The 25079-nt window shown below is 39.3% G+C and overlaps 3 protein-coding genes across 5 annotated transcripts in view; 2 read left to right on the top strand and 1 right to left on the bottom strand.

Moving 5' to 3' along the window:
* The window catches only part of LOC134853297 (adenylate kinase 9-like), a 570635-nt gene that overhangs the window by 428118 nt on the left and 117438 nt on the right, over positions 1-25079 (top strand). The gene's annotated exons all lie outside the window — the stretch shown is intronic.
* LOC134853180 (uncharacterized) lies at positions 2166-5849 on the top strand. Its single transcript, XM_063869139.1, has 2 exons — positions 2166-2797; positions 5479-5849. The coding sequence occupies exons 1-2, from the start codon at positions 2372-2374 to the stop codon at positions 5707-5709; spliced, it is 657 nt and encodes a 218-aa protein (XP_063725209.1). The 5' UTR covers positions 2166-2371; the 3' UTR covers positions 5710-5849.
* On the bottom strand, positions 18970-24257 carry LOC134852976 (dynein axonemal intermediate chain 4-like). Of its 3 annotated transcripts, XM_063868867.1 has the most exons (6): positions 24069-24257; positions 23774-23957; positions 23212-23423; positions 22111-22276; positions 21678-21844; positions 18970-21124 (listed from the first exon to the last, which is right to left on the bottom strand). In XM_063868867.1, exons 2-6 carry the CDS (start codon positions 23877-23879, stop codon positions 19040-19042), a joined length of 2736 nt encoding a protein of 911 aa, XP_063724937.1. In that variant the 5' UTR covers positions 23880-23957; positions 24069-24257; the 3' UTR covers positions 18970-19039. The 3 variants fall into 3 exon arrangements, with proteins under 3 accessions (XP_063724937.1, XP_063724938.1, XP_063724940.1); XM_063868868.1 differs by having other exon boundaries at positions 23212-23420; positions 23774-24257; XM_063868870.1 differs by lacking the exon at positions 23774-23957.

Genomic DNA, 25079 nt, shown 5'->3' with positions numbered 1-25079 from the left:
ATGAGTTTAATAAACGTTTTCAGTGATTGAGATCAACTTACAGTTAGAAAGATAGTTTCAGTTTCGGCTGGAAAAAACGCTTATCATAAAGTTTTCATATATGAAAATTGTATGATATGCATTTTTCATAGAAAAAAAAACACAAGTTTGAGGTAAAAAATTTTAAATCTCTTTTTTGTTTGCAAATATGCATTTGGGCTCAAAAACATATTTTAGCGGAAAAAATTTCAAGCACAATTTGAATTTTTGTCTTCATAACGTAGTCCATGTAGAGTTTTTCAACCACGATTATGATTTTTCGTTTCATATGCTAAGATAAAGATAAATCTGAAAAAACTTCTCTTCTTCTCAACCATCTAAATTTTCAAACTAAAAATTATCTAGTCATATACAAAAAGTTACATTTTTGGTTTATAATTCCATGTGAAAATGTTCAAACTAACTTACATGGCTAAAATCACCAAACGCAGTCTATCTGCATGGTAACTTCCAGTTACACTTTGGGTTTCTTATGACAAAAAGCCTTGGTTAATGTATCGGATGAAACACAAAAGTTCAAAACAAAAATACTTAGTATTTCCATTTATGAATCAAAATGGATTTCTTAAAAGGTACCAAAGGTGAGACCTTTTGGGTCGGCAGTCGTCCTGAGAGAGCCATCATTTTAAAACGCTATCCGATTCATGAACAAAACGGGCTGTGAAGTTTCGGAATTTAATTGTTTGATTTTGTTCCTGTTAACGTAAATCAGGCTATTACGGCAGAGCAAATTGGCGGTAAAAAATTGATGAAAAGAATTGAGATCCGAATTCAATGCAGTTTTTAATTGTTTCAATTGTAATGAAACATAAATACCTTTTCAACAACATCTATGGCGTTTCGATTAGCTCAAACTTTTGTTACTTTCTTTTCTGCCAAGTGTCTAAGACCACCTATGATGAGATCTTGAAATTATTTCCAGACTCAAATCGTGACAAATCGTGACTGAAAAAAGCGACTATGCAATTTTGTTCTGAATCCACATTTTCCGCGAATTTCTTTGCCTGAATCCAAAAACGATGCAAGACCTGAAGCTAGAGATCAGATGAGAGCTCGTCCTCATAAACTATCATTGCCATGGCAGGAAATCAAACTCCCAAATAGGGGATCGAACGATCTCTAAGTGAACACCTTATCATCATGCGCCTCTCATTTAATCTAACATCTAATAGGTTGCAAGTTTCCTTTCAAACTATGAACCTTTCAGCGGTTTCAGGTCGCAGCTCAAAACTTTTAAATGTTAAAAAGAAGTTTTTTGACCCTGTTACCGCAAACAATACGTAGAGAAACGTACCAACCTGGAAAAAAAACGAAGTACACTCATCGCAGAACTAAATTGGTTCATACTTTTTGTTCACAAAAAAATTGTGTGAGAAAAATGATTTTAAAAAAATGGATGAAAAGCAGGAGCGGATTTAGGGGAGGGGGAGCCCTTTCTCAGGTATGCGACCCCTCCCGACCCTAAGGGTCCCCCTTGGTACTATTTTGAGACAACCAATTTCGGCTGACGGACGCTAAAATTTTTCTAAAGGCAACTTTGGCGCCAATCTATACTAGTTTTGAGGGGGGAGCGTGAGCCAAAAAAAAACACAATATTTTGGTCAAAATTTGGTAAAATTAGAAATTTTGGTAAAATTAGCGTCTTTATATTGGTTTGGGAGAGCTCGGAAAATCAATTTGGTCGACCTGATTAACAAGAAAAGGTCAAAAAAAATTTAGATTTTTTTAGAAAGTCCGCTCCCCCCTCGAGAAAATCCTAAATTCACCCCTGATTAAAAGAGCAAGTTTAAGGCTGTTTTAGATGAGAACTCGTTGGCCTCAGGCTGGCCTCCTCCTATAATTATTATGCTTCTTAATGAAAATTAACCCAATTTTTTTAATCAATTTTTTATTTCGATTCTTTTATCAATTAAGCGTATAACCGAGGTATAACCGGATAGACCTGCATGCATTGGATCTCGATCAAGTAAAGCAGCCACAAGAAGTCTCTATCATATACCAAATATGGTTCAGTTTATATATAAATTCACCAGGTTCTGTAGCATATACTCAATTATTATTTTTAAAAAATCATATGGTCGGATTCAAACCATGTAATATTCATTCAATAAAAACTGAAACAGCAAAGAGTTGTGCATCATCAGATTATCTTTTTGAATGCAGAAAAAACATATTTTTCAAAATTGAACAAAACACTCCTGACAAAAATATTTAACAAAGAAACTCATATGTAGTTTTTTATTCTTGATCAGGTTTCTTAAATTTGGTGTCTCATAGGCTGATAGTAATAACTTCAGTTTTGAAATTTAATTCTTTTAATTCTTCACCTTAAATGATGTCTAACCCAGCTCCTAGAAGGCAATCAAAAGCAGAATCTTTCGATAGGAACTTTCTAGAAGAAAGGGTAAAATTTCTGGAGGCGGAGGTTAAGACTTTGAACAAACGTTTGGACACGTTGCGAGCAGCTAAAAACAACACAGTTGTTAAGGCCACGACTAAATATGTGAGCTCTAATGAACCCAAAACACACGATGGCGCAGCCGAATTATCACGAAAACGCGAGTCAGAAGAATTATCAAATTTACGCCAGAAGGTTAAAGAACTGGAAGAAAGATTGGAAAAAGAGAGGAAAAAGTTTCAAGCTGAGCTGGAATCGGTTCAGAAAACGAAGGATATGAAGCAAAAAGCAGCCAATTGTACTGAGCACGAGGAAATTATTTTGTCACTGCAGACGGCAAACGTGCAGTTGCAAGTCCAGGTATGAAAATAGACTTCCACCTTTCGTTCAATTATTAATATATGTTCTAGTAGCCAATTAATGTTCTTAACTCTTTTTGAAGCCAGAAGATCTCTTCATTGTCCATTCTTAGCGAGTTTAGGGTTCTTGTTGTAGGTTTTGAACATTTTGTCCCTCCGGGTAGACAGCCATAAAACAAAAACGCTAAACATACAATTCTATAAGCTTAGTCTATGAGTCTATGAACAAATACTAGTCATACAAATTTTATACATTTTGCTAAAACGGGATCATCGAATTTTCACAAAAATTTTTTTTCTTGTTTTGGCATTAAAGTCGGTGAATCGTCATGCAGTTCCCTTATATGAAAAATCACTAATCATAGGCCTTACATGAATGTGTACGGTTCGCGTTTACATGAAAGTGTACGGTTCGCGTTTTTCCATGTATGAAAACTGTATGACTTGTGTTTTTGGTCATCGCGGGGTCTTTATTTGACTGACATTTTTCATTCGACTGTGTTTGACCCAGGACATGTACTTCGACCATTGAAAATCGAAAAATAAACAACAGTTAACTGATTTAAAAAAAGAGCTCAAATTATCAGCGATCTTGCTCTATCGTTTCATTATCTCTGATATATAAAAAAGTCTTCATTAGTTTCGTGAAAGAATTTCCAATATCATTTTTATCATAAGGCGTTGATTCTCGGATGTGATAAGAACTCTTTGTGTAATATATGCGTTCAAAAACTAAAACATCAGGTGTTTTTGATGACAGTATACAAGAAAACTGATTAGGCTCGGGTTTTTTATACAACCGCTTTGCTCTTAAGACGTCCTTGCAAAGGTATTAAAATATCGTTTTTTTTTTAATTAAGCATCGGTTCTCCGGGTTTCGTCTAGGATTATTCAAAGAAATTTCTTGAGCTTGAATGTGTTTTGACTATGAAATCACTCGCACTCAGTAAAAAGAGAAAATAATTAATATAGAAAAATATATAATATATATAGAAAAAACTATAGTTAATTAACAACGCCAAATTTAGATAATTAAATGATAATTAATCTATAACAATGATAACAATTTTAGTGACTTTTGATTATGATTTTTTGAAAAATCTCTTATAATCTCTTATATTTTATTATAATCTCTTATGATAGTATACAATCCCTTATTCTATGTTCAGATATAAGTTAAAATAAACTTTTGGTGTGACAATATTTCGAAAGAAGGATTGCTTTTACCAAGAAATAAAAGTTTCATATAGATAACATCTTATTAGTTGAAAGAATCCTGCGGAGGTGCAAATAACGCTTCCAAACGAATCAAGAAACTGAAGCATGTTGTGGGTCGAAAAATTGAATTGATATGAAAAATGTAAAACAATTTCCGCATAATTCACATAAAACAATGTCTACAAGAAGCATAAATTAAAGTGATTCGGATGTTAGTTCGAAGACAAAATGCGCAAAAAAGAATGATAATCGATTATAATTAATTAAAATAGTTTTTTTTTGTGCAAAAGGCTTGAATTGGAAATTGGGCTGAAAAAATTCAATGATAATCGATTAAAATCATTTCGAAAAAAAGATGGATTAAAATTGATTATAGTCAATTAAAATATATTTTTATTGATTTTAATTTGATTTCAAAAAGAGAGATTATAATCGATTATTAATTGATCAAAATCAATTTTTCTCGTTAGTACTGGTAGTAAAACCATATTATAATCGATTATTAACGCTTCAAACTGGGTGCGGGTACATTTATCAAAAGTGAAAGATCCAAGGTATGATCTGTTAAGCTATTTACGGAGAGCCACTGTTGGGCTCCTGTTTAGGAACTAAATGCAAATTTTTTGGTGAATTTTTTCGGCTGGGTAGTGTTGCCTACGACTCTCAAGCAACAATAGCGGATCAAAGTGGGTCTCAAACCTCTGAAACGTTGATTGACAAGCAAAAAATTAGCAATACCTTGTCCATTCGACGATTTTCGTCTTTGTGTTGTTGAACCTTGTGTTAGTGAACTAAATGTTTCGATTGTCGTATGATCGGTTTGTTTGGAGTTTGTCTTCATTCTTAATTTCGAAATTGATCGGTATTTAATTAAGACTTTGAATTCAGCTAAAGGAATTTCTCGATTTAATTCGAACAGTGGCTAGAGTTTGCATCGGTCAAAACGTAAACGACAAGCATCGACCAGGGGAGTTTTTTTAGAACAAAACGAAAGCGGTTTTCTCTTGAATACTTAAAAAAGATCAAATTCGAAGTATGTTTTACCCGCTTTAGCTAGACAAGCTATCTCGAAAAACCCAGAACCCAGAATATAACAAGTACAGCTGGTTGCTGTGCAAGTTGCAAATAATGTTCCGACCATATTCTTCAAACAAAAATACAAAAATTACTTTTTTTTTCAATTTGGTGTAGTTTTTTGAGCGTGGTGTGATAAATGGATCTGAACAAAAGGCTCGAACTTAGGCATACTTGACATTCATAGTAAAACAGGCGAATTTAACAGCAGTTTTTGTTGACTTTGCGCGACTCAAAAATCGTTGTGCGACTGTCAAATTTGATCACGCAATTTCCGCTTAAAGCGTCCGTCTTTCGGTCGCGACTCAAGCCGCGTACCTCGACCCGGGTGTGGAACCAAAAAAATGTTTGTTTCAAAATGTTTTCTCAGTTCGGATGTTTTGTGTTCAGCTAGCCGAAAGGGAAGCAGATGGTCACTATTTAATCGAAGACTTAACCAGACGAGAGGCAGACTGGTGTGAGAGTGAAGAGAATTATAAGAAAGAGGTAGCTGACCTCTCGGCTGAAAATGCAAAACTGAGGGAGATGTTGTCTCGGTTGGCTCGAGAGCTGCCCGGAATACAACAGACGACAAATTATTTGCAAGGCGAGATCAGACGAAACAATCCGAACGACAGTTAATAAAAAACACAGAAAAAATTAAACTCGAAAACTCTTATCAGAAACATAATTAAATCAGTTAGACATAAATTAATCAAATTATTTGCTTCTCGTGACTCATAATATTATAAAAATTATGATCATTTCAAACATGGTCGATATGATTTTTTTCTGATTGATGCAATAACAAGTACTCAGCAATTATAGGGGTTTTTACGTCAACTTTTAGATAGCTCGATGCGCAAAGCTAAACCGACGGGCAATTTTCTGGATATTGATTGCTGGTCTAAAAACACATTTAGCTCAGACCTCTGAAAATGGAAAAAAAGTTGTCTTCGTGTGTTTTTAGTAATCTATAATTATTGTTCCGGCCATTGAAAATCGCGTGAAATTTAAGTTTCGTTTTTTACCGGCAATATTGCAAAATCAGGTAAGATAACGTCATATTCACTAGTTTTCTGCAAAATCATAATGTTCTCTACTCACACCGAACACTGCAAACAACACTAATTTGACGAAAGTACAAAAAAGTTTCAAAGGTTAAACGTGATTATGCAAAAATCCATTCAGATGCAATTTGAACGAAATTTAAAACCATTAGAGTAAGTGGTTAAAAAAAATCAGTTTGCAAACTTGACTTAAAGTCAAATTTCGAGCTAGAAACTCAATTGATTAGAGAAACGGTCAAGTTATGAAAAAAGGTAGTTTCGGCTATCAATGAGAAATTTTGCAAAGCAAAAAACTGATTTTGGAAGCTGAAAATATATTGCTTTGGAAAAACCTTTTAAAAAGTTAGAATAGATATTTCGTTTTTTTTTCTCCCATTTTTTCTTGGTTTTCATTTTTCGAACATGTGTTAGAACACTCTGATTCGAATCTCTGATTAGAACACGGACAAACAGAGTGTTTTTTTTTAAGAAGGAATTTGTTTTTTTTTCCTGTAAGAGTGTTATCGCAATATTCTGTGCTACTTGCACTGCAACTAGTTATCTTCTGTTCAAAAATATGTAATTTCTGAATTTTCCAAAATTTTATCTTAAGAACTGACGCTAACATATTTTTCACACATTTTTCTACGGATAGTAGTAGTTGAGCGAAAATGTATCACAAAAGTTACTTTTAAAAAACGGTAGTTACTCTTTTTGTAAATTACATTTTTATTTTTCTAAATTAGATCGATTCGAAATACATTCGATAACCTTTGAAAAAGAAGAACCAACAGGTTTTGACCTAAAAATGTAGACTTCGGAGATTACTGTAGACAAAAAAAAAGAATGGTCGGAGATTATTCAACTAATTTTATCAAAGTAAAGGGTCCGCAGTTTATCAACACAATTGCCTAAACAAAAATCATTTTCCATGCACTTCAAATGAACAATTCTCCCTCTCTTGAGAATCATAACTTTCCAATTACGCTCTGTAACTCTAGTGAATTACTCCTTGGATGTAGGGGTTGCTCCTTGGATGTATTTTTTATGATTTCGTACGCAAAAATGTTCGCTGACTACGAGAACCAACTGGTTGCGGTCTTAGCGTGACTTGTTCCTCTAACAAATATTTATCCTCCGACTCAGTAACAATTGTTCTCTAACTCTGTTCTTCGACTATCTCGTTACCTACTAACAATTGTTCTGCCAGTGGTAGGCTGTTTGTTGGGATTTTTATTCTGTTTTTTTTAGAGTTTTAGTAACAGTTAGAATTAAGATCGTCCCTAAAAGTCTTGACAAAAACTTTAGTACCTCTTACTCTAGTTAGTAACTGATTTCTTCCACCGACAACGCTATTACTAAACTCCAAATTCGTTTGATGTGTCTCTAACTAATTTGATCTAACATCAAGTTCGACTAATCTCTTATCTAAGCCGAGTTTTTTGAGCAATCTTTCCAAGGACTTTATTTTAAATTTACCGTATTTTATACTATTCTCCTATGGCTAGCAAGGATATTTTCCTCTTGTTTGCCTAGTTCCACTCTAATTCATCCCACTAATTCCACGTAACCACTTAACAGTCATATCTCCCTTGTGGCTTCTTTCCCAATGGATAAATTTGTCTCCAATTATAAGTAAAGTGACCGACTGTTTTCTCAAAGTGTTGGGGCTAGGTGTGGCCGCTCTAATCTCCAAACGAAAATAAGTGAATCCGAATTCGTAAATTAATAAGAGATATATATCGGTAAATAACTCAGGCAATAGATAAATTCGGTGTTTTTCTATTGATCAGGACATCATACAACATTTTTAGCCTCTGTCAGTTTTTGGTAAAAATCGGCGCAAGCTAGCCACAAGAACCGGTCGGTAATGTCCTTGAGACAAATTGCTCTTTTTGGCGGTCAACCTTAATCAAGGCTGAACCGAATTAGAACCAAAAAACAGTTAAAATAGGATGTAACCCCCGTTTTTAGTATATTAATACATGGGCAGGTGGGGGACTCGAACCTACGTCAACTGTTATTTCACACATATAATCGGCGTTAGCTTACTTTGTCTTAGTCCGCTTGGCCAACTGTGCTTATTTTATATGCATCTATACTCTTGTTTTATTCTACATTTGCATTGCAACATCCTCCCCCCCTGAAGAAGGAAGAACCGGAGCGAGCTTAACGGTCGGCCGCGTGACTTCACGGGTTGCGGTCCTGACAAGGGCGGATCGGGCGCAACCGTCCTGTCCGTAGTTTAGCTTGACGATTCGGGCGAGAGGGTAGTACCCACGCGGACTATCGGGCTCAATCACCCACACGAGATCGCCTGTTTTAAGAGTGAAGTCAGAATGAGTGTGCCACTTGACACGCTTATTCAGCGAGGGAACATATTCTCGAAGCCAACGAGACCAAATCGCGTTAGCATATGACTGCGCTCGCACGTACCTTTTCTTGTGATCGAAGTGCTCCCCGGGTAAAAGCGAAGGAAAGCTTGTGGCATGTTGTCCAAGCAAAAAATGGTTTGGGGTTAACGCTTCTAACTCACGTGAATCGGTACTAACGGGAGTGATTGGCCTCGAATTCAAAGCCTGTTCAACTAAGCAGAGTGTTGTTCCTAACACCTCTTCAGTGACTCGCCTACTGCCTAGGATATCGTACAGCACGCGCTTCACGCTTCGGACGAGGCGTTCCCAGGAGCCGCCATGATGGGGTGCGCCTGGCGGGTTAAATTTCCAAGTAACACCTTTATGTGCAAAAATGGTCGGAGCCATGCCATTCCAGCTCTTGATGCAGGAAAGTAATTCCTTTTCCGCGCCAACGAATTTCGTGCCATTATCCGACCAGATTGTACTTGGCGTACCACGGCGCGCAACGAACCGTTCAATGCCCATGACACACGAACTGGTGTCCAGAGATGGTACAATCTCAAGGTGTACAGCCCTGGTGGTGAGGCAAGTAAAAAGGAATCCCCATCTTTTTTCCGTGCTTCTGCGAACCGGAACGTAAAGCGGTCCAAAGTAATCCACACCCGTATGATTGAAGGGTGGTTGCTTGTATCCGAGACGTTCGACCGGTAAATCGGACATAATTGGCTGGATGGTGCTTGTTTTGCGTTTACGGCATGTTACACATCGATTTTCGATAGACCGCAGTAGTCGACGCAACCCAAGTATTGCATATTTCATATTTAAAACGGAGCGCATGTAATCTAATCCTTGATGAAAATGCTCATGGTGGAGGCTGCGGGCCAACAAACGAACTAAGGTATGTCGGGCGTCGAGTATTATTGGGTGCTTAGTATCAAACTCGGTATTCACTAAGCGCACAATCCGTCCGGTGGAACGAATGATTCCAGCGGGACCGATAAATGGCGAGTATGTGGCAATTTTACTAATATTCTTAATAGGTTTGCCAGCGGTGAGTGTTTTTAACTCAACGGGAAAGGATTCCATCTGAGCAAGATGAATCAGTTTGCTTTCTACAATATCAAGTTCAGTGGGGTCGGTGATTCGTAAGTCCTTACCACGAAAATGCTTATGTGAAGGCAACATCCTCAACATAAAAGCGACTACTCGTTTATATCTTGTAAAGGAACTGAACCTTTCCCAATTGAACCCGTGTTCGGGATGTTTGATTGATGTGACATCGGTGACGAAGGATGATGATGTCTCCAAGCAATTATCAACATCACAAGAAGGACCCTTCAAACGAATTTTGTTGATTACACGTTCGTCGGGTATAAACGGCCAATCAGTAGTCCTGAGAATGCTCGGACCAATAACCCAGCTGCTATCCTTGAGGGCTTCCGAAGAAATCCCCCCCTCGTACCGGTATCAGCTGGATTATCGCCGCTCAGAACATGGTGCCACTCATCAATAGTGGTCGACTCGAGGATTTCGCCGACCTGATTAGCGACGAATACAGGTAATTTTTCAGTGGAGTTTAGCCACTGCAAAACTGTTGTACTATCTGTCCACATAAAGACATGATTAATAGAGACGGTAAGGGCGGCCAGTATATCATCTTTTAGTCGTGGGGCGAGCAGAGCAGCTTGAAGCTCTAGCTTCGGTATAGATAGCGCCTTCATGGGCGCAACGCGAGCTTTACCAAAGATGAAGGATATTTGAGTTTTATGCGAGCTCGCGAGTCGCGCACGCAAAAATCCAACAGCACAGAAAACGTCCTGCGAGCTATCATTGAACATGTGGAGCTCAATTTGATCAACAGGCTCTGTGAAGTAACAACGGGGAATAGTCAATTGCCCTAAGAGATGGAGACCGGAGTGCCACTCGAGAAACTTATCTCTTATGTCTTCTGGCAATTCGTCGTCCCAACTTTGACCACTGATTTTCCAAATATCTTTCAGTAAAAGACGGGCCCTAACTGTGTATGGAGCTACTAACCCAACAGGGTCAAACACAGAAGAGACGAAACTCAAGACGGTTCGTTGAGTTATTGCTTTATCGAGAGGACGATCCACGCCTCTGCTAACAACCAATGTGTCTTTCACATGGTCCCACTTAAGATCTAAGACGTGTGATGATTGTTCGGCACCGTTACATATTTCCTTGATGGGTGAAGATGAGGTTTCGGATTCCTCGGGGTTCATTGCTGAAGTGATTTCATCAGCATTACTGACAAATTTAGTCAAATTAAATCCTCCCAATTTTAGTAAGGAAACCAAATCGCGACTAGTTTTAATGCTTGGGTAACGTTCTCGAATGAATCCAAATAATCGTCCATGTAAAATTTTTCATTTACGACTGAGGCGGCCTCAGGGTATGTGGACATATTATCAGTTGCTGTTTTTTGCCACGCGAAATTGGCGCACGTAGGCGAATCCCGTGCGCCGAATATATGGCGAGTGTACTGATGAACTACCACATCGGAAGTGGTATCCTCCCGCCACAAAAAACGGAGCGAAATTTGATCGCGGGCAAGGACTCCTACCTGGAGGAACATACCCTCTATATCCGCGGAGACGGCGTACTTATGTTGACGGAATCGCAAAAGCACAAAAATTAAATTTTGGACTAGGTCAGGACCCACCAATAAGGACTTATTTAAGGATGTGCCGTGAAACTTAGAAGCCCCCTTAAGGACTCGGCGCACCTTACCCGGCTTATTCGGATTTACGACGGGATGGTGCGGAAGATACCACTCGCGATCGGAACGCTTACGTGGATCATGCGGTTCGACGGTAACGACATAGCCTTTCCTAATGTCCTCTCTAATTGTTTCTGCGTATCTTTCGCGCAGCTCAGGGTCTTTACTTAACCTTCTCTCTAATGATTTAAATTGGGCGAGTGACGAGTAATCATTGTTTGGTAGACTGACATTACTATCAATCCAAAGCATAGGCACAATGTATCTTTCGCCATTGTGAACGGTTTCAGAATTGAGGATGGAGAAAGCATGTTTATCCGCGGCGGAACGGGCATCGACTTGTTTGAAAGCACCATACGATTCCAACTCGTACCAGGATTTTATCTGGTCGGTCAGAGAAGAATCTTCAACAACACACTTGAAACACGAAGAAGTAGAATTACCGGACGGCGGCAACGGACCACTTAAGACCCAACCTATCGGTAGGCGAACGGAACACGGTGAGTTTTTATCATCTCCCAAGATGAACTCAATGGGTCTAACGGCGTGGTAGTAGTCTTGTCCGATAATAACTTCAACGTCCTCATAAGTATATTGAATGGGCTTAATAGGTGCTAATTGTGGATATTTATTCTGCAAATCAGCAATATTGATTAATTCGGAACCAATCCGAATATTGTCTTTAACATATGCACAGAGAGAAAATACGAAATCACTTTTATTCGGCTCGGAGGAAACTGTAAACTTGACCCTCTGAGTCTCAACAACGGTGGTCGAATTGAAACCACTAATTGACAAGTTAACGGGCTCCCCTACTAAGCCGAGACGGTTTTCGAGTGACGAAGACACCCAGGAGTGAGTCGATGCACTATCACAAAGAACCAACGTCAGGAGACTGGTTACATCCGAGGATACACCAAGTGTTGCATTTGGCAACAACCCTTTAGAAGATTCAATGTCATGTACATCACTAACAGCGGCATGGGTGGAAGTGTTTGTATTCTCCTTGGATTTGTTTGTTCCAGCCTTATTCGAGACATTTGAATTTTCCTTCCGAGGAAATATTCTTTCGGCTCCATGGAGCAAGACATTATGTGTGCTATCACACTCTGGCTTCGGGCACTTTTTTGCTCTAGAACATTGCCGGAAACTATGATTGCCATTGAGACAAGCGAAGCAAAGTTTCTGTTCAGCTACGTATTTTGCTCGCTGAGTAGCATTCTTTTCCTTAAAAACAGCACAATTCCACAATGCATGACTACCCTTACACAAAACACACGGCGGAAACTTAGACTTATCCTGAGCCTGACTAGTTACCTGGCTATTGGCTGCAAAAATTTTGGTTGTTTTTGGTTTAACCGGTTCCTCGTTTTTTGCCTTAGAGTTGAGTAAACGTAATCTTTCATGCCCCTCGGCCTTTTCTTTCAGCCAGTTGTTAAAGTCTAAGAGTGTTGGTCGCTGCCACTTATGTCTAACAGTTTGCCTTGACCAAGCCTCCTTGAGGTTAGGCGGAAGTTTACTAACAGCTTGGTTTAACAGGTTAACACTCTTTAGATCATCGTTGAAAGACAATGATTTGAAAACTGCTACGAGGCCAGATATGGCAGAGGAGAAACTAATGACATTTTCTGAATTGTGCATCTTAAGTGGAGGAAAAGTATTCAGCTTATCAAGATGCGCACCAACAATGGCATGTGGTTGCCCAAACTTCCGTTGCAAGGTGGCCAGTGCATCCTTGTACATAACGCCACTATAACTAAACTCCGCAATTGCGGTTTTTGCTTTGCCTGTGACGAGCGTTTTTAAGTATGTCAGTTTCGTATCATCGGTGAGAACAGCGGAATCAACGGTGGACTTAAACTGACCAAACCATTCGTGCCAGTTTAACGGGTTGCCGTCAAACTGGGCTAACTTCCATTCAGGAAGATGATCTTTGCGGCTATGCATCAATAATTCCGCCAATTCACGAGCGGAGAGAGGTCGATCCGATGAACAACCTTGGTTCGGATAAGCGGGAGACGGTGCGTAGTCTTCGTTGACTGGCTGATAACCAGTATTAGTTTGATTGACAAAATGCGGAACATGTTGTGGATGAACTGGGGGAGTATTAAAATACACAGTCCCACCACTAGTATACGGAGCGGCGGTGTTACACGATGGGACAATAGTTGTCACATTAGAAAAAATGTTTCCAGCATTACAACACTGAGCAGGCGTGACGATTGGAGTTGTAGCTGCCAATCGCCATAAGTTTGCATCACTTGTGTAGTAATCGTTGATATTAGGTGACACAGTATGCGGAACAAAGGGAAGATAATGTTGCGTCTGGACTGGCACTGCATGGCAATTAGGTGCCGAAAAGAAAACCGGCGTTGTGTTTACTCCAGAAGATGAGAAGCCCCCACCAGCAAATGCAGGCGACAAAGAAACAAAACCAGAACCGGGTTGGGTCGGTAACATTGGGACAGGTAATGATTCCGGTTGCGCGATGGCAAAACTACCATTAGTTATGTTTGAACTCATGGTCTGTAAAGGAACAGCAGACGGTGGTGGTAACACGTGTACACTAGAATGCATATTGTTAACTGGGAATGGAACAGAGGCTGGGAATGAAACAGAAGCTTGCAATGCCAAATTGAGGCATAGCCCGATGTCCATAACTATGGATTCCAGGGTCACTCAATGCTCTGTGCTCATGGTTATGACTATTACTGGTGTGAATTGCATGAGCAAGGAGGGCTGAAGTCGTCGGTCCTGACGAAATGGGTACATGAGTGAAGGCCTGCAAACCTGGCGCACTAGCAACGTCGGGAGATGCTTGTGAACTAACAGAGTCTACCGAATCATTAGTTCGATCGGTTGCTACCTTTGAAATAGGTTGACTTACTCCTGTCAAGTTACTTTCCGCTACCTTCTCGCTAACCTCAGATGAACTGTCCTCAAGTTCAAACGCTTTCAATTCCATTTCAATTAGTTGCATTTTATGATTTTCAGCCAATTGCTCTAGTTCCAGCTGACTTTGTTCGAACTTAAGACGGTTCTCTTGCTCTTTAAGTCTTAAAGATACTTGATACTGCCTTTACAGCTCCTCATGGCGTCGTTTTACTAAAGCTAACTCATGCCGTTTCTCACTTGATGACATAGTGCGAACAGTCGACGTATGACGAGTGGAAGCAGATTTATCAGACTTATGTGAGTCAAGCTTTCTACTATCCTTAGACTTATTAGAGACCTTAGACCTGTTTTCAGATATTCGTGCTGCTGAGTCACTTGTTTTGTGCGAGCGTGAGGATGTCTCAGACCTAGTTTGTTGTAAAAATCCCTTGCTCCCTGTAATGTCGGCTGCTGGAAATGACGAAGGTTCAATGCTCATCTTGTAACTCTGAGCTTCGTGCATTACTTTATCGTTCATTTCGGTTACTTTCTTAAGCCAAAGGTCTTGCTGAGCAATAATTTTTTCAGGATTTTCCGTTTTTCCCGCTAACCTAATTAATTGCTCATTGACGTCGACAGCTTTTTCCAACGCAATTTTACATTTGTAAACAGCATTATCAATTTTTGTAGTGCGACTATTATTCTCAATGTACTCAAGTAATAATGAGTGACCTTTAAGCAGCTCATTTTCTAGATTTAGACGGGTTTCGAATAACTTGCGTATCTTACTTTGGAATTTTTTGTCCATGTTTTTCACAAATTGACAATATTCTACGGATGCTCACTTATAGAAAACAATCAATAAAATGAGATACTGTTTTGGTACGTAATTAAATTTGCATTAGTAAATCAACATTAGCTTACAAGACGGGGGAACTTGACGTCTCAAAGCTTCTACCTGAAGCCTATTTCTTATAGCTTTCCGAGCTTTGAGGGGTCTTAAGGATGTTAAGATTAGCGCTATAACGCCTTAGAAAGAGGAGAGTCCTTAACTCAAGGGAAGGAGGCTGGTGAAGCTCTTTGTACTTCTCAATTAGTACCTGGTCCTTAGCCTTACGCTTAGAGATAAAGTCTTTAACGACGTTGAGAACGAGAATACCTGTTGAACCTAAACTTTCCTCTATATCCTCGGTTCCGTTCCGTCTACAGTATACGATCGCACAAATGTTTGTCCTATTCCTTAATAACAAATTGACAAGTTGCTCACTACTCAGCTTGCGGTTATTGTTGCTGCGGTGCCTTCTTATCGAGCTATTAATGGCGTCGTGCCAAATTACAAGGTCGTTACGGTGCGACAAGTAATGATGAAGGTAGTACTGTATTGTTTTCTGAGAGTCCCTAGCGTTAAAGTTCAAACTTAAACCTGGCTTCGTAAAGCAAGTATCTTTGACGCGCTTCTGGGACGGAGCGGGAAGTTTTCGGAGCGCGTGATCCAAAGAACTAGCTCCTAGAATGAATACCATACACTTAGGGGACCTATGCGACGGCTTCGTTACGCTTAAGTACCAATGGGGTTGGAAAATTAAGTAGGTCGGTTGAACTCCAACAACACACACGGAGTAAACCCGAGGATGAAAGAATTCAACTTAACTCACTTAATATCACCCTACCTGACCACTTATCTTTACTGTCACGCAACGAAGTCAATAATGGGACGGGCTGAAACGGCTTTGTTTTATTTGAAGCGCACTGGCTTTCAATTTCACCAATGGTGGGTGGGGTATCAGGCAAATTGGTTAAGTTCCAACAACACACGCGGAAGAAACCTGAGGATGAAAAAACTCAACTTAATTTGCCTGATATTTCGCTACCAGACCACTTAACATAAAGTTGGTGTCATCTTACAGCACAGTTTCGCAGAATTCTGGAGACGTTTTGAGGATTTTTTGTTAATTTTTTACTTTTTTCACAAAATTTTTCAGTAAATTTTGGTCAGCAGGTTCGAGCCATAAACCAATCCAAAAAACTAGTCCAGTACCTCTTGTCTATGTTCCGATTTCACTGATTAATATTCCGTTCACGTATATCCAAAAATTTTTGGTATCGAGAAAAAATGTCAAGTCAGTTTGTCTATGTACCGACTGTAAGATATTTCAGTTCAACGGAACTGTCCAAAAAGTTTGGGTATTGAGAAAAATTACCGAGGGCTAGCTTGCGGGAAAATTTCTAGCATATATGACATCGTATATAAATTTAAAGCACGAATGGAGAGTTTTGAAAGTTTTGGAAACGTCTTACAGCTTTTAATTGGAGATTGGCGACACCGGGAAAAAATCCAAAAACTTCGGGTGTCGAGAAAACACAGCTCAAAAGTCCACAATCAGCAATCAGGACACCTGAACAGGCCTCTTTTCCACCAGTCTGCTCTCTCACCTGTCTGCTTACAGGCTCCTCGTCCAACTGCACACTTCAAGTTTTGGCCATGTACACTCGGCCAAATGGGTATTCGAGTCGGGGAAACTGTCCGAGAAACAACTCTGCCAAGTGCCAATTCTATTGGCTGGCTGCCAACTTGTGTTCCTCGGTGAAGCTCGTGTCGACCAACTTCGCGTCTTCGTCAAGTCCCTTGTGGACCAGAAGGCTGGGATAATAGACCTGAAGGTTTGCTGGAAAACTCGATTGGCCTGAAGGAATACTCGGCTGGAATACTCGACTGGACCTGAAGGTTTGCTAGAATACTCGGTTGGCCTGAAGGAATACTCGGCTGGAATACTCCACTGGACCTGAAGGTTTGCTAGAATATTCGAAGGTCCCTTGTGGGGCGCCAAAATGTGGCCGCTCTAATCTCCAAACGAAAATAAATGAATCCGAATTCGTAAATTAATAAGAGATATTTATCGGTAAATAACTCAGGCAATAGATAAATTTCGGTATTTTTCTATTGATCAGGACATCATACAACATTTTTAGCCTCTGTCAGTTTTTGGTACAAATCGGCGCAAGCTAGCCACAAGAACCGGTCGGTAATGTCCTTGAGACAAATTGCTCTTTTTGGCGGTCAACCTTAATCAAGGCTGAACCGAATTAGAACCAAAAAACAGTTAAAATAGGATGTAACCCCCGTTTTTAGTATATTAATACATGGGCAGGTGGGGGACTCGAACATACGTCAACTGTTATTTCACACATATAATCGGCGTTAGCTTACTTTGTCTTAGTCCGCTTGGCCAACTGTGCTTATTTTATATGCATCTATACTCTTGTTTTATTCTACATTTGCATTGCAACACTAGGGAACGGGCAGCTTTCCGCAAAAATTTCAAGGGTTTTCTATACAATTTTGGGCAACATTGTCAAAATTTGGATGTTTTTTGACTTCAGTCCTTAATCTTTTTTGCCGGGAAACGAAACACCGAGAACATAAAGAGGGGCGGTTTTTTCAAAAGTTTTTTTTTCGGAATGGGTGTCTTAGGTTAATTGCCGCCATAAAACCAATACGCCCTCCTTCAGCATTTTCCGTAAATAACGTATTTCCTGGAAAAGTCGTGTTTTTCCAAAAAAAAAGAGAAACTTCTGGTCCCACTCACGGAGTTGGCTCAATTTATAATACATGTTTTAACTTGTCACCACCTATCATAACCCAAAGTTACAAGGTATCGGAAAGTTTCCACCGGAATGAAAAATTTTCAATTCCGAATTTGAAGCGTTTTTGTCCTATTAATTTTTTTCGGGAAGTTATCTACGATCAAAGCAAAGACCAGGATGTTACAGTTTCTTACAGTTTTCCCTCTTTTTTGGATAACTGTGGAAAGGACTGTTGTCACTTTCTGACCGAATATGCACCGTCCGAGCCCTGAAAATGTTTGTTTACTTGGGCCAACTGGCTTAAGCGACGGCCATTTAGTGCTAAGGCAACCAAGTTTTCTTAGCGATCCTAATCCCAAATTATAACCTAGAGAAAAAGTCCACTTTTTGATTGTTCTCATTTTTTACTTTAGGCTAAAAACTAAACCATTGAGCTGATAAACTAGCTTATCATACATTTTTGTCCCTTTTACAAATCCGAGGTGATGCTATCTAAATCGAATTTGCAATTAGTCGAATTTACAGAGTCACCAACTCTCAAATTCTACAAATAATAATCTTTTTCTTTACCGCATCAATGGTATGAAGATTTTAGCCGTCATTCGGAACAAATGCTTTGTTTTTATTTTTGCATCCCAGAACATCCTCAGTTCATGAGAACTTCTGCTTTTTTTTCTGCAAGCCTGACGTCTTCTTTTGCTGTCCAGGTGTTCTGATTTCCCTCCATCCCCCCCCTCAGGAATTCGCCCCCCGCTGACCCAAAAATTCCTCCTTTTTATACTAATAGGACATCCATTTTTCATTAGTCAGCATATTCCTATTCTGAGGAGTGAAGTCGAGCCGAAAAAAAACGCAATTTTGTGGCCAAAGTTTCTCAAAAGAGCCAAAAAACGACTTTTTTGGCCGCTTTGTTTTTAAAAAAATCGATTGCGGTGCAAAAAACTTGGTCAAAATAGAGTGAATATGGTTATTTGGTAGAGCTCATAAATCAATCAGATTTTTCTAAAACAACAAAAAGTCGACAAAAACTTCGAATATTTTGAGAAAATCCGCTGATCCGCCCCTGCTTTCACGTGAAATTTCTGGACGCAAAAAAATGAGTCTCTGTGTGGAGCAAAAACTGAAGCGGACTATGCTTAGGCCTGATAAGTTTTTAATAGATCAACTACGAATCGCGGAAACCAACTTAACTTGAGATTCGATTATCCGAGAATTTCGGAAAATTGTTGGCGATAAATTAGCAAACGGTTTAAAAATTTGACTTGACCTTTTTCTACTTTTTCTACTGAATTGAGGCTTGGCTTAAAACTTTTATTTGTTAAAAATATAGGTTGATAGAAATTCTGAGCTCATGAAAATAGTGAATGTCATTGAGATTCGCTGGGCGCATTTTTAGCTTTCACTTCACTTTCTCTATTCAAAGTTGACCCCACAATTTCGGACAACCTGGGGTCATTGACCTGTTCTGCATCTTTGCTCCACCCACTTGCTATTTTTTCTTGATCCTCCGTGAAAACATTATGAACTTTCATGACGGCAACTTCCCCTTGAGAATCCCCGAATAAAACACATGGTGAATTGTGAGCGAATTGAAACGCGGTTAATTTCTTGTTTTCTACGGGGTGTGTTACTATAGGGTCAATTATCGAACTCTCAAGGTCAAATATTTGAACCGCATCTTCAGTAGTGCAACCGAAAATAGTCGACGAAATAGGCGACCAGTTTATATCCGTAACAGCTTTCAAAGCAGGCTGGATGTTTATAACCGGCTCCGTCATGTCTTGATGCCAGACTTTGATCGACCAGTCCGCAGAGGCACTTAGGAAAATATCCCCGGCAAATGGCGACCACGTGACTTTATAAACTGGTCCAGAATGACCATTATAAGTCGAGAGGAACTGCTCGTTATACGAACAAGAGCATTTGTGTATATTTCCGTCTTCGGTTCCAGCGATGTACAAATTGCTGTCTGAAGCCTTGAAATCCAACCCCATTCCAGATGAAAATCGGTTGATAAGCGATTCGCTTCCAGTGGATTTGCTGGAACTCTTCGACTGGAAAACCCGCTTGAGTTTCATTACTTCCAAGTATTCGAAACCTTTTTTGATTGACCATTGGCAAACTCGACCATCAGCTGAAATTGACACCAGGATTTGACCTTTATCATCTCCTGATGACCTTTCTTTTTCCACCCAGACCAAATGCCAAACGGGTCCCGTATGTTTACCCGGACTGTCAAAGTTATCCAGAACCGGATCCGCAGATTTGACTCCGACGTCAAACACACAAACTGAACCGTCGTAAGTTCCGACGCCGAGTAAATTTGGGTGACTTGCCGAGAACCCGACAGAAGTGGCGCCCGATTCTACTTTGTAAACTCGTTCGGGGTACTCGATATTTTTTATCGACCAACAGCATACTAGACCCTCGCTTTGACCTCTATAGGTCGATTGTCCGTATCCAACCACTAAAATGTCCGGGTTGCTTTTATTCCAGCTCATACAAAGCACCGTGTAATTTTTGGTCAAATCGCAAGAAAAGGACCACAATTTTTCTAAATGAGGGCCATACGACAAAATCGAAGTTGAATTAACAGACTTTGCAGTAGCGTTGAATGATTCAGAATTCATTCTTTGATAGTTCAATGAGCTTATCTCGTCCGCAGATTCCAGCGCTATGTAAGCATCGACATCCGGATACACTGGCAAGTTTCTGTAAATTGCTAGTTTTGGTTGGTATATATTTTGAACAACAATTCGTTCCATTATGAACAGGTTTTTGAGAAATGATTCAGAATCGCTCATTTGTTTTAGAAGTTCTTCTGGTGATTCTTTGTTGATCATACTTGACTCAGTCATTGTAACCGCGTTTCCGAGGGAGCTTCCAGCAAAGATGCTATCACCCGGTGGCACGCCTTCCTCATTCGTAGCGGCAACACTAGCTTGCACGCTTCTGACAACACTAACGTTGCCTGTTGCCGTTTTTGTTTCAACATACGACCCGCCGCCTTTAGAAGTCGCTGTGCTTCCTGCTACGCTTGCCGTGCCGTCGTCGCCTCCGGTCGGCGAATCTGCACGACTCGTCTCGCCGCCGAGAATTTCCGGCTCTTCGTCCTGTTTTTCCTGCTGGTCTTCGGCTATGTCCAAATATGTGTCGTACATATCCCATGTCGCAGCCATGGACAATTGATCGGCTGTCAAAACTTTGTCAGTTTGAGCATGTTTGACTTTGCGTCCGTTATTAAACGTTTGCATGCCACGTTGTGCGTATAAATCATTACCGACTCGGTCTTTGATTAGTTTTTGGTACTTCGCGTTTTGCTCTTTGACAACTTCGACTTCGTCGGTTCCTGCTTCGACGCATTTTCCAGGGATGTCGAGAATCCAGAATGTCGGAGTCTCGGTCAAGATGATATCGACGTTCTTTTCCTTGTCTTCTTCGGTTATTTGCTCCTATATGGAAATAGATTTTAACACAGTTTAGTATCTAATTTGATTGAAGTTATGCCCCTATGTTTATCTAACATTTTCGGCTAAATTACTTTCGAACAAAAAAGGTGATCAAGTTAAGTTGGTCATGTCGTCACTTCTAAATGTTATGCAGTTTTTTGATATGTTAATAAAGTTTTCCAGAAAACAGACGTGTTCAGAAAACACTTTCGATTCAGTTTTGATGAACTTAAAATAAGGAGAACCTTTTTGTGAATGTTGACGTGCTTATAAATACTTGCCTAGACTTTTGTTGCAATTAGTTTTTGACCTAAGAGTATAAAGATCTTTGTAAAACTATGACAATAGTGAATTTTCAAAATGAGTAAGAATAAAAGTTCAGGGCCCATAACTTGCAGGAAAAATCCAGAAGTTTTACTTTGAACCTTTCTCCGTCAAAAACTTTTGATGCAAGCAAGGCACATTCTCGCGGTCTTTTTTTCACGAGACTTGCTCATGTAAAACAAAAAAAAATTGTGAAAAATGTGAACTTTTCTATGATTGTATATCGACGTGCCTGTATCTCTTCACCATGTTTAGTCGTCACTTCGGCTAATCCGAGAGCCTGTGGTTCGGCCACTCCCGCCTCGCTGTAGTCGTCGGCCACTGAGTCACGTGACGAGCGATGGGACTCCTCCCCACTCGCCCACACCGGCTTGGACATGGCGGCGCCAAAAGTCATGCCTAGTTTTAAACAAGAAATGTTTTTCCTTTTTGATGTTTTTTGTTGCGACTTGAATCAAAATCTTTTTAAATGTTTGAAAAGTTTTCGAACAAATGTTTCTTTTACACTGTTTTCATTTCGTCCATTTCAAGCATCTTACAAATAAATCTAGCAATAAAATCATAAATAAATTATCTGCATTTATTAAGATCACAATTAGCTCAGTTTGGTCGTAGTTTCAAGATTTAAATAGAATCGTTGATCCTACTATGATTTTCCCTCTTACCTCCCATCATGGTCCCCCCAAGTGCGGAGTGTTGCATAGCCGACATCTGGGAATGTCCATCGGTGGGGGTGTTCAGTCCACCCATGCCCATGAGACCAGTCCCACTCTCACTTCCAGTCCCCCCTCCAATGTACGAACGATTCTGCTTGGCCATGTAGGGATCGACCTGCAGTAAAGTCACAACCATTGACATTGACGTGGACTTCAATGTAATTTTCAGTCTCCTCTCAAAAAAAACTTCTACAGAATTTCTCGGCGACATAAAAAAATTTTTGTTGGGAGCTTTGCATACTTTTTATTACAGCAATTCAAAAGAAACAATTTGCGCAGTTTTTAAAAGAAACAAAATAAGCAGTGGGAGGGGGATCAAAAGAGATAAAAATCTGCTAAAAGGATTTGCTTATAGCTAAATTGCAGAAGCATTAGCTCCAAAATCCACTTTTTATAACGACCATATAACGACCATATGGTATTTGTTTAAGATCGTTTATCCACGAGGGATAGGACCAACATACGAGCTGTACAGCTCATCACGGCGAACCGCTGTTGTGCCCCTGCTTAAGATATTACGCATGATATTACGTTGTGCCCCTGCTTAAGATATTACGCAAGATGTTGTTATGATATTACTCTTAACCCTCAATGAGCTTTCCTGGATCTTAAAATCGACCGCAAAAATTTAGGCTGTGCCATAGTTCCGTTCAATTTTACCAGTGATGAGGTCGGAACAAAAATGTGATTAAGATTTTTATGGCTCAAAGGAGAAGGCATAAGCTGCTTGACACTCCCATTCCACCCAGCTGTTTCTAGTTTTAAAACAAACCAAAAAAAAATTAGCAAACAACCCTTCTCAATAAAAATATAATCAAAATAAATCGTTTCTAAGTGAGCTCATTACCCAGACAAAAATAAAAACAAGGAACCTTTTCACACAAATATCACTTGAGAGAGCGTCATAAGACTAATATTTAACCTGTTTTAAGCGTCTCAGAGCGAGACTCGAGAACTCTTATTTTTGGATTCTCTTGTAGTAAGGAAAAAGATAGAGAAGAGGGCGCGGCGCAACTTGTTCAAAAAAGGGGAGAAAAGGGGGAAATTTACCTGCAGAAGTGGCTGAGGTGTCACATCCACATCTCCATCCATGATTCTAATATGTTTCTTCTTGTGGTGTCCCCCATGCACGTGGATGGAACTCTTGTCTCCGACCATCCCCCCTCCCCCTCCAGGCATGATACTGCCCCTTCTGCGATTAGAAATGGAAATTGACACTCTACTTTTGGCCATGGAAGCAGTTTTCGTGTTGTTCATCGCTGCTAAAATTACCGAAATTTATCTGGGGTAAAAATAATAATGGTCATTTCTTTTAGTAGTGAAAGGGTTGAAAATACAGGAAAAACCTTTTATTTTTTACCAACGACTTTCTTGAATCTTTTCTGCCAAAAACAAAATAATCTCAATCACATATTGAATATTATGTCTCTGTATCTTGTTAAATCCCAGTTTCAAGCGCTATATATTGTTTTAAGAAACTAAGTAGAAGTAATGGTGTTTAATAAAAAAAAAGCATATGAAAAAAAAAACAATTTCGCAGCTACTAATGCTGGAAACTGTGGGAAGCAATTTCAGTTGAAACTAGTTTCTTTTTTTTCTTCTTCTGGCCTACTTATTTTGCCGCCGCCGCCACCGACAATAATGGATCCTCTGCGATCAGCCATCGCAATGGAGCCCCTCCTGTCCGAACTGGTCACAGTAGTGTGCGAGGAAGACATGACTGTGACTACAAAGGGAAGGTCACAAGGGTTCAATCTCCCTGGAATGGTCTTGATATGGTAACTACTGATGATGTACTAAAATATGTGGTTATAATAGTTATTAACTACTGTCAGATATTTCTATTGAAATGATTGAGTTGAGGGTAATGACTGCAAAAATATGAAAGTGTTTAAACTTTTTAATACCTCCAGTTGCGATACAAAAGTTAATATAAAATTGCTCAATGTAATATTAAAACAAGTGTAGCGTCCAAGGAAAAACCAATCTAGCTCAGAATAAGTATATTTCTGTTAAACTATGATATAAAATAAATCGTTATTAAAAAACATATAGTCTGTAAATACTCAAACGTTCATCGTTCAACTAAATATGAACACGTTTTGAACGATTTTTGGCACGTGTATTTTTATTATACAAAAACGTATACCAAAACAAAACATTTTAGTACAGGTGTTTATATGAAGGATAAATGGTACTTTGTTTTTGAAATAAGACTGGCTTGAGCATTGTTTTGTAATTATGGCCAGAATCATGATGACCCTTAGCAGTCGGAACGTCACGACAAAGTACCACTGGTCCTTTTATTTGGTACGTCTGCTGATGTATTCTTCATTATGGAAGAGAACAAACTAAATTTTAGTTTTTGAGATCATATCAAGTTTTGGATATTTTCCAGTCGTGTAATAATCAAAAATTGGTTTTCATGAAGGAAACATTTTGTTTATTATATTAAAAAGTTTTCCAAACAAATCAAATCTTGGAATAACACCAAAAAGGCCAGTTAGCTGGTTTTTTTGAATTCACGTAGCTTTTTTGGGCTTCATCCTATGGGGTTGATTTTGTGAGTTCGCTAAAAATTTTCAAAGTTTCAAATAATCACAATTACCGACCGGTTTCAGACTTTATGGAATAACAAAAAGCAAGCAAATGGCGGGGACTAAACAAAAATGTTCGGGCCACAGGAACCATCAAAACTTAGGATTCCAACCGCTGGGACCCAAAAAAATCCAAAAAATCTAAGTTTCGACTATGGTGATCAATTTTTTCTGAGAGTGGGTTGCGGAACTGAGTTTTGAGCTTTGGGGTTGATACTGAACCAGTTTAAAACTAGTTTTTTTGTTTCATACTTTAAAAATACTTCATTGTAAAATATTAATACTAACCAATCATGATCCATGACTAAAATTTATTTAATA

The sequence above is a fragment of the Symsagittifera roscoffensis genome, chromosome 8 (assembly GCF_963678635.1).
Source record: "Symsagittifera roscoffensis chromosome 8, txSymRosc1.1, whole genome shotgun sequence".
Lineage (NCBI taxonomy): Eukaryota > Metazoa > Xenacoelomorpha > Acoela > Convolutidae > Symsagittifera > Symsagittifera roscoffensis.
Note: the sequence above shows the minus strand (reverse complement) of the source record. Positions and strands in the feature narration are given on the sequence as shown.

Bases quoted from the DNA above. Each gene is read 5' to 3' on its own strand.
- LOC134853180 (XM_063869139.1), top strand. From the start codon at position 2,372: ATGATGTCTAACCCAGCTCCTAGAAGGCAATCAAAAGCAGAATCTTTC. The intron at 2,798-5,478 runs GTATGAAAATAG...TTTTGTGTTCAG, and splicing joins ACGTGCAGTTGCAAGTCCAG to CTAGCCGAAAGGGAAGCAGA.
- LOC134852976 (XM_063868867.1), bottom strand. From the start codon at position 23,879: ATGTCTTCCTCGCACACTACTGTGACCAGTTCGGACAGGAGGGGCTCC. The intron at 23,424-23,773 runs GTAGGCCAGAAG...CGGTAATTTTAG, and splicing joins TGGCGGCGGCGGCAAAATAA to CAGCGATGAACAACACGAAA. The intron at 21,125-21,677 runs GCACGTCGATAT...ATTTCCATATAG, and splicing joins AACATGGTGAAGAGATACAG to GAGCAAATAACCGAAGAAGA.